The 10,085-nt window shown below is 41.4% G+C and overlaps 1 protein-coding gene across 1 annotated transcript; it reads left to right on the top strand.

Annotated features, from left to right (window-relative positions):
• Positions 1 to 5,871: 5,871 nt before the first annotated feature.
• On the top strand, positions 5,872 to 9,970 carry mrps18a (mitochondrial ribosomal protein S18A). Its single transcript, XM_084560197.1, has 6 exons — positions 5,872 to 6,077; positions 6,844 to 6,875; positions 8,245 to 8,349; positions 8,449 to 8,572; positions 9,265 to 9,337; positions 9,442 to 9,970. Exons 1-6 carry the CDS (start codon positions 5,930 to 5,932, stop codon positions 9,584 to 9,586), a joined length of 627 nt encoding a protein of 208 aa, XP_084416323.1. The 5' UTR covers positions 5,872 to 5,929; the 3' UTR covers positions 9,587 to 9,970.
• The last annotated feature ends 115 nt before the right edge of the window (positions 9,971 to 10,085 follow it).

The following is a 10,085-nucleotide window of genomic DNA, read 5'->3' as shown; positions in this document are numbered from 1 at the left end:
GTCAACAACTCATTCTGCCAGGGCCAGAAACGCCAGAGACGTCACAAGTATTCAGCCCAGAAGTCTGTTTAGCTACAAAGTGTTTACTCAACGCCACCATGGCAACGCATCTCAAAAATACAAAAAAAAAAAAATGTTTATAAAAGGAAGAAGGCTGCAAAAAAACATCTGCAGTTCAAGACAGATCTAGAGAGTTACTTAGAGCCTTTGAGGAACTTGTGCCTCTGTTAACTTAATGTTTTGGCTCTGTCTCACAGCTCTGATCAGCTTTACTTCCAGCAGCAGCAGGCAGCTCATTTAGAAAGAGCCCCTTGTTGGTGTATAGCACTAGCTGGCAAACATATGTGGCCTTTAGCCACTAATGAATCAGATATTTTCTCGTAGCAGTTCTCCTCTAGATGAGTGTGACTGTTTGATTTACAGCTCCAAATGAATTAAAATGTTGCTGCATGTCTGCGTGAAGTAGGAGTATGACGCTATTTCCTAACAACTTTAGAAGCCGGTGGCGACTTTATAAAGTCATGCAGCGTCAACCCAAAATGATTTAATGCAGGCGTAAACTGAATGGTCCAAAATGAAAGTAAACTGCATGCCTGCCTTGTCTCAAACAGGACAAAAAGTTCCAGCAAGAAAAGCGGCATCTCCGCTAATAGGATTGGTCACCTCATAAGTCACATGACCACCTGTAGACAGCCTTTTAGTTCGAAACGATTGCAGTTGACTGGAAACCATCTGGTCTAAGTAAGAATGCCGCTGCAGGCGTCATGGCAACACGCACAAGGAGGAAGTAAAGAGCAGGGGCAGCCATGGTGGGAAGAAAATCTAGGCAGCACAGCATGCGATACTCCTGTATCACATTAAAACATCCTTCAGAGCTCGTGTGAATCTCCGGTTAACTTTTTTTTCTTTTTCTTCTTCCTACAGGTGCAACATGATTGTTTCATTTAAACCAGATGGAGCAGCCTGATGGAGATTCCTGGTCAGAGTTATGATTTTAAATTCTGGGTCCTGATCAGGAAGGAAAACAAGTTAGCTGTCTCGTCATTCCCTTCGGACCTTTGTTCTCCCCTCTGTTTTAACTGAGTTGCTTGTTGTTAGACACTGGGGGTGACCATTTTAAAGGTCAGACGAACACAACTCACCCAAAGGAAAGTGGCTCTTGGGAGGTGCAGCACCAGTTCCAAGCTAAAACAAAAACTACATCCCAGCAGGAGGAAGAATGCAAAGGCGGAGGCAGATCGCTTAGGAGCCACGGAGTTGTTGTAACTCAGACAATGCAAACTGCAAAACAATCGAAAAGATTGTGCACCATGCACAGAATATATACCAATCAGGCATAACATTATGCCCATCTTCCTGGCATTGTGTAGGTCTCCCTTCTGCCTCCAAAACATGACTCATCAGAGAATGGACATGAGCCATCTTTGGGTGTCCTGTGGTGTCTGGCAACGGAGTGTTGTTAGTGGGGGCCTTTGGGTCCTATGGGTTGAGGGGAGGGGCCTCTGTGGATCATCCCACAGATACTTGATCAGTTTGGGATCTAGTGAATTTGGAGGCCAGGTCAACACCTTGTGCTGTTCTTCATGTTTTTCGAGTTGTTCCTAAACTGTTTTTGTGTGTGTGTCTGTGTCAGGCTGCATCCTGCTGGGGATGGCTGCTGCCATCAAGGAGTGTCATTGCTATGGGGTGGGGGTGCCTGGTCTGGTCTAAGTGGGTGGTACATGTCTAAGTAACATCCACACTAATGAATGCCAGGTCCAAAAGTTTCCCAGCAGAACAATGAATTGTCACAAGATGGTCAATGTTATTTACTTCTCCTGTCAGTGGTTTTAATGCTGTGGCTGATCAGTTTATATGAGAAAGACAGATGCAGGGGAGCCTGTGTGATGTGTGAGAGGATAGAAGTTGGCACTCGCAGTGGGGAAAATGGGGATAAGAGGCCCTTCAAAGAACAGTGAATTTGTTGAAGAAGCTGGTGCCGTTTAGCACGTAGACCCGAATAAGTGAGGGATGGGTAGAGAGTGAGGGGGCTGGGAAACAGAAAAGGATGGGGGAGGCTTGTTGATAGCTGGATGAATAAAGATTTGTGTCACTTGCACGAAAGCTTTACACAACATCAGAAATGTGCGTCCACCCAGACTTTGATTTCCCACTCCCTGGTCGATGAAGCCTTCGTTTCTGTTTCCATTTGTCTGCTTTTCTTTTTTCTCTCTCCTCTTTTTACAGCAATGGGGCCCTTTAACCAAACTCATTCCCTCGAAATAGGCTAATTGTGTTCAGTTGACTTCCTTGGATGCAACAGGCCTTACAAGTTAATCATCCAGGAAAGCCTCTTAGTGACAGCTATGCCTTAATTGCATACCAGACTGTGCCCATCAATTTGGATGCAGCAAATCCACAAATTCCATCTGCATGGGAATGAGGTATTCTGTCAAAAACTTTTGGTTCTCACTGAGAGAAATCAAAGGAAACATTAGAAAGCCAAACTGCAAGAGTCAGATTTATTCATTCTGTGATTTTAATTAAAGGTGGCACCTCAAATTCTGCTGTTGAGATCCCACGGTTTACGCTGTTATGACCCTCTTTTAGGTCTTCTTTTGTTTAGACTCTTCTGCAGAAACTATCACCAGGGGCCCTCCATAACATTAAAACCAAAACAAACAGACCAGTGTGACAATAAAGGGGGAATGCAACGGGGCGGGCTGGATTTGTTTTTGTGAGATGTGACCGTGCCCACTCATCTTCACTCCGGTCTCATCTCATCCGCTCCTTCCATGCTGCGCTTAAGCAGTTTATCCAGGAAAGCAGGGGTGAAAACGCTAACCATTTCCACACAGCAATAACTTCCCACCATGACATCGAACCAACATTGCTTCAGGGTCCCTCAGTGCTCGCTGTGAAAATGTCAGACAAGCTCTTTTCATCTGAGGGAAATCCTATCTGATTTACTCTCCCCCCTCTTCCTCAGCTGAGGCGCCTGTTTGTACAGGGCCATGTTTCATTTGAATATCAAAGCCTGTGAGGAGGTGGCCAGACACTTCAAATGACATTTTTTGGGCTTCTCTCAAGGAATGTGACTGCTTAAGTGTCCTAGATGGAGGGACCTGATCACTGAGACAATGCAACCTTTGTGGCGGCAGGGTGACCGTAATCTCTATTTATCTACTCTCAGCTCCGCGGCTGAGATGAACACAGAAGTCCATTTGCATCCCCAGGGTGCAGCTTTTTTTTTTAGGCTTCACACTTTAAATGGCATTCGAGAAATTGTTCACATTTTTGCCTGTGAAACCAAGGAGCCATGATGGCGAACATGTTTCTGGCACGTCCTATTGTCTCAGCTTGCAGTTCGCTACGCCGAGCCAAGCGCTGAGAGAACACACTATAGACAGTCTCTGGAACACTTGGCGTTAAAGTAGCCCCGTGTAGTTTTCTTTTCAACCAATAAAAGTTATGTTTATATAATTGCCAAAAAAGTATCCTTGAAGTCGAAAAACATGCTGGGTGCATTCGCTTCCCCGTAAAACATTTACAAGGGCGATTTTTTGATGTTTTGTTGGCGTGCTGTTTCATTACTCGTCACATACCTGCAGAACCTGCTAACAATGTGCCAAAAAGGGAAGCAATGTTAAAAGCAAACCTCTCAGCATTCACCAGCCTGAATACTGGCAAGTGAAAATTCTGCAGTATTCTGAATGGCATTGGTCTCCATTAGAGAGAATATTGACTGAAAGCACAAAGCTTCACAATTCAAAGGGTTTAAACCATTTTATGGTGCCATCGCCAACGCTGTAGTGCCATACTTTTTCTGTTGTCTATTGAAGCACACAGTTGTTGAATCACTCTCTCTAAGAGTACTGAGTACATAATGCTTCCCAGAAAGAAAAAGTAAGTGAATGTTGAGAAATTAAAAGAACAACTGGTAATATTCTCTGTCATATTAAATTTGTTCCACATTCTTTGACATAATCAGTGCATCCAAACCAAAGATCTGAGCAATTATTATGTCTTGGTGCCAATAAAAGTTTCTAATATCATAAAATCAAATCAAAATTATCTAGGTTCTGCGATGAACAATATCCACAATTACTAAAATACAAGACTGTATACTGTTAAAAGACTTTTGTTGAGTTGCTTACCAAAATGCATTTGCACATTTGCACATAATTTGAACATTTGCATGTAATTTTCTGAATATTTAAAATTATGCATTGGATACATTCAGGTTTCTGCCTTACTGGCTTTCTTTTTCCTTCAATCTTGTCTTTGTGAATCACTTGTAACCCCCATCACCAGTCAGGACAATGTGAAAACTTTGCTCAAACTGTTTCACATTGCTTTCCATCCATCATTCATAACCGCTACTGCAGAGAGTCAGGGGTTTGTGATATCGGGTAAGAAGCTGGGAACACCCTGGACGGGTGGCCAGTCCATCAAAGAGCTAACACATAGAGACAAACAGGCATTGCATGCACACGTACGATCAATTTAGATTCAATTAACCTAACACATATAGTATGCCTGAAAAAAACTACCCAGGAGCAGGGAGAACATGTTAACTTAACACAGGTTTGAACTGCTTTATAGCACTGGCAGTCAAAACGCCATAGTGTGCCTTTAATTTCAAAACGGTCTTATTATGAAGTCTATTTTCTGCCATTCTGTCATGTGCCATTTGTTGTGCTATAAGAGAAAATAGAAAAATGCTCAAGAGCAGGAAGTTGTTTTATGTTATAATTCGTATTGTTTTGTTGGGGAAATATATATCCACCTGTTTGAACAAAGACAATGATTAAATTCACTAAATTAACAAGAGGGCAATATTTTACAACATATATTTCTTGTTTGTTTGTTTTTTAAGATCCAACAAAATCATATTTCTGCACTTAGATTTATCACATGGTCCTGATTTCCCCCAAAAAAATCTTTTTCAAATTAGTTTTGTAAGGCATCAGTTCTGTTGCTGTAGGCAGGCAAGAGATCTGCTGAGGATCTGTTAAAGGTTTCTTTTATGCAACCAGATAAAGCCATGAGATAAATCCTGAAAACAGCAAACACAAACACGCCAACTGGACAATGGCATAGTGTTCCCGCGATAACACTATCAAACATCAAACACCTCATCTTCCTCTTTATCTCTGCAGGAAGAGTCTGCCTGCATCTTCTGCTTTCTGCAAGGAAAGCTTGACATGTTCCGACAATGCTCCTGTAGGTGCCTCTCATACTTTCATCTGATGATCGTGGAATGAATAGAGGTATGAACGCTGACCTTATAGCCAAGAATCTAAAGAAATGCAACGGGAGGCTGAAAGTATCTCAAGCATCCAATAATGCATGCTGTAGTTTATTAACCTCCCTGCACTGCGTTGTGTTTCAGACAAATCCATTGTACGTTGATACTGAATGTGTCTCAGGGTTGTAAAAAAAAATCTGTCTTGTTCTTTGATCTGCATGTAGCTGTCACTTTCCTGGGGAATTATCTCCCGTGTTAAATAGATTGGATACTTTTCAACATGTCGTGTCTTTGTTGCTTTTCCCTCTTGTGTTTACTTTAGTTTGTTTTGATTCTTGGCTGCAGTGTGTTTTGTGAGTGAGTTTATTAATTAGATTCAGATCTTTGTTCATATTCAAATGAAACTAGGTCAGCTGAGGTAACGCTTTTGATGAAAATCCATTAAACTATAATTCATTTATTGTGAGGGGATTTGACAAATAACTTATTTTTTTTTGTTTGAATAGATACGTTAGGAAAATACAAACAGTCTTCATGGTATTGAAACATAATTTCAATTTAAATTGTTTTATTATGATTTTATTTATTTATTTATTTTTAACCTCACGGCGGTATAAGCTAATCGCCGAGGGTGTCACTGCTTCATTCTCGCGAGATTATCAAACAGGAAGAGACGAGAGAGAAGGTCAAGAGTTAAACATGGCGGCCCGCAGTGTGTTGAGGTCTGTGTGGACCTCACTTGTGGGTTTAAAACTAGGTTCTGCCGGCTCCAACCTTGGTGCTCTTCAAAGGATAAATGTTCCCCAGCTGTCTGCTTTAACCGTACAGAGCAGAGGGATTCGCCAAGGTGAGACTTCTCTGCAAACGCTACGTTTTTAGCCTGTCGGCGTGATAGCTAGCATGTTAACGTTAAGACACTGGGTGCATCTTATCCTGGCGTCATATCGCCACTTAAAGACTCGATAAAATGTTTTTTGGGTAAGCAAAGATACATTTTTACAATAATAAGATCACTGTTGAAGTTCTACGACGCGTCTGGATCAGGTGCCTTTACGCAAGTGTTAGCAGCGCTACAGTTTTTAGACGTAAAGTCCTACGTAATGTTACGCACTGTAATAATAAAGACACACTCTTACTGCTGGTCTCGTGCTGTCCTCCTATATCACACTAATCGCTGTGATATCTTGTGAGAAACCAGTCTTTCTAATTACATACCAAATAAGTACACGAAATCTGTCCCAGCCTCTGAGCTCAATGTGCTATTTGCCTTAGTAAATAAACCGTGGGGATGTATCAGAGCAGTCTGGTCCAACAACAGATTTCTGTTGAACGCTTGTGTTGGTTGTATCTAGACCTCCATGACAGATCAGTTTCAGGGTCAGGTAGAGACTGAGGAGAAAGGAGTGAAAGAAGGCGCTGAGAGGCATCTAATTACATAAAATAAATAGCTGTTTTCTGACTCTTCCATGAGCGCAGCCCTTAGTCACCAAGAATAAAGTAGCAGTAAAATACAAGATAAATACACGATAAACATCCATTTTTTTTCTCTATAGAATGTCATGTGATTAAATAGCAACTGCAAGACTGATATTTATATTATGTCTGTTTCACAGTGGTGGAGAAGAAAGACGGCAACACAATAACTGTGAGTAAAACTTATATACTTTGTATCTTTCGTGTGTTACGCATACTGTGGTATACCAGTAATTATTTTAAACATTTTTGTGTATTGTATCTATGTGTTTATAATTTAATGGATACACAATAGTGAAAATGTCCCTCGTTAAATCTCTGTTTATTACTGTTATAATGTCCAGTTGATGTTGCAACTACGTCAGAAAGCTGGTAATTCAACATTATGGAGGACGCTGTCTGTGGTGACTATAAACTATATTGAATTAAACACAAAAGAGTTTCAGTTATTTAGCCTAGCCCACTGACTATCATGGGGGTTATCAAAATAACAGAAACATGTGTCAGAGGAACACTACAAACTACAACCCCCAAAATGAAAACACAGCTTTCTCAGTTATTTTATACAAATGCTGAATACCATATCCTTCATGAAGGAGGGTTTAATACAGGAATGTTATAATAGAACGCATTTGTTCCCCACTAGTGTACTTAACGAACTGGCAAGTGAGTGTGTAACCATGAGGTAGATAGTATAGTGGGGTAGAGGGACTTGAAAACATACATTGTATGTTTACATTCTGTATATCCTTTTAAGCAAAAACTTAAATTTGACACGTGCAAAACTATTTGTAGCTCTTGGTGCCTCCTTCAGTGGCCCAAATTTTTATTGGCAACTGATTTCTTGATAGAGCTTTGATCATGTGGACATATTCAGGTCCAGAGGAAGAGAAACGGTCCCAGATGTTTGCCTAACACGCTGGTTTGGAGTGTGACCAAACGGTTCAATTTTGAACCGACAATGGACTCCAGAAAGTTTTCTCTTTGTGTGCAGGTGTTCTCTGGCAAAGTCATGCTGGATTCATATGTAGAGATCAGAGGCTTCATGCTAGCATCCCTCCCTTGATTTTAATGTCTGTTGGATTTCCTTTTTATTGGTGAAGCATGCGAAAGTATCCAAGGTGCAGAGAGAGATGTCTGCAATTCTCTAGATATTATGTTCAAGTTGGCTTTTATCTGATTTATTATGTTTCTTGGGGATTTTTAGAAGGGCGTCCACTTTTGGTACGAGTTGCAGTCTTGAACACTCACCATTTGTAGATAATTTATTTCTTAGTGGATGGATGAAGCTCACCTCCCCCTGACTGTTTGCCTGTGGTTGACTAACTTTTCCATTCATATTTATCTTTTTACGGTTCCCACTAAGCTATATTTCGAGTTAATGAACATAAATCTGTTAATTAAATTTAAAAAGATTGGCACTGATTAAATTAGAAAATCATTGGAGAAAAAAATAGACACTCTCAACTGCTCAACTCCATCACATACTATCAAGCAGCTGGTATTGTTTGACTAACTGTAGCATGTTTGTCTTCTGTCAGATTGAAGGACAAATCTTGGATATTCCTGCAGGACCAGAGCCTCCAAATCCCACAGCCAAGTGTCCAATCTACAGATGGAACCTGCAGCACAAATACAACTACACAGTAAATGTTTTCTCTGGCCTCTGATTATCAGAGATATTATTTAAAGTGTATTAGCTGTTGAAAAGGCTGCTAATCTTTCTTGATTTCTTCCCCTCCTAGGACGTCTTGTTGCTCAGTCAGTTCATCAGGTCTGATGGAGGGCTGCTGCCCAGGAGAATCACCGGTCTCTGTGCAGAGGAGCATCGCAAGATTGCCGCCTGTGTGCAGATGGCTCACAGAGCAGGTCAGTGTTGAGATGGATTCTCATATTATTGAAGCCACTTGAGAAGTGCTTTGTTAGATGTTTGTTTCTGAAAAGAGATGATTACCGGCAGTCTGCTGTCCAGCTGTGACATCTCCGTCATCACAGTAGCCTCGATGTTGTTACATTTTGGACCGGGTGAATCTACGTGAGAACCCAGCATAACCTCCAAACTTTGCACTGACCTGTAAAGTGACCTTTTCTGCTGGCTCTGTTTTTGTGTGCATGCTTTAAGGTCTTCGTCTTCTCCAGATGACCATCACTTTGTCTGTTTTGCCACATGATAAGCAATGTTACCGATGTCAGATCATTCCAAGCCTTTGGGAAGGATTTCAAGTGCATTTCAGTGGTGTCTGTAGACACAAAGGCAGTAAATCTGACACTGCCAAAAGGAGAACTCGGCTGAGACATTTTGAGCTCATGTTGTTGCTTGTCGGTTTCCTCTAAGCGATTTGTTCATTACCACAAACTACTGAAGCCGAGCTTTGTCCTCTTGGTTTACACAGATGACATTGTATAGCCAGTGACAATGGGTCCATTATTCAGTTCCAAGTGCTCAACTGGTCGATCTTAATCTTTTTTTTTTTTTAGCCGTGATTGGCCAATAAGTATTTTATGAGTTTCCAACATATTTAAATTATAAATGTGTCACTTTTTCTTATCTGTGTTTTAAGGTCTGCTCCCTGACCACAAACCCAAACTTCCAGAAGGCCACGTGCCAAAGAAGCCCAAGCCGCAACTGAACAGGTGAGGCAACAAACACTGTCTACATTTGTTTCTGACCATTATCTGAATGGCCGCCCAGTGCAGGTAAAGCCAATGATTATGTTACTTCTCGTTTCATTGCACAGGTACCTGACTCGCTGGTCCATCGACTCCGTGAAACCCATCTATAAAAGAGGACTGAAGTGGTGTAAGAAACGCATATCTGTTGGTCACCCAGCCCTCAAGAACAACGTGCGTTACGGCGTTAAGCCCCTGTATTTAAAACACTGAAGGTCAGAAAGCCTGACAAATTGGAGCAACAACTGGAGGAGAGTGGGTGGGCCCATTATTCAGGGTTGCAGAGGAGTTTCATGTCTTTCAACGATCTGTGCAGTTTACCTTGACTTTTATCATGCTGGCGTGGGAAAGGCCTAAAAGCTTCATCCATCTGTATTTATTCTTTTGTTTATGACGCTATGTCACACTTTTAATGAATCATGCTCAGCCCCACCCAGACTCATCTATTCTGACTGTTGGTTTCCTTGAAGTAAACTTGCTGTCAACTTAATGTGAACAACAACTGGGTCAGTGTTACGGCTTCAAAGTAGGTGGTATGTTGACTGTGTATACTCAAGGCAACACAGATGTGCAAATAAAAAGCATGTGTTTACTCTGCCCCTCAACATGTGTTTACTGTACAGGAACAGCTTTTGTGAATGTGAACAAAAAGCTCAGAGCCTCAAACTGTTGTTGACTATACCTCTTAGTTTATTTGCTTTATGACGAGACA

This window comes from Chelon labrosus, assembly GCF_963514085.1.
Source record: "Chelon labrosus genome assembly, chromosome: 14".
Taxonomy (NCBI): domain Eukaryota; kingdom Metazoa; phylum Chordata; class Actinopteri; order Mugiliformes; family Mugilidae; genus Chelon; species Chelon labrosus.
Note: the sequence above shows the minus strand (reverse complement) of the source record. Positions and strands in the feature narration are given on the sequence as shown.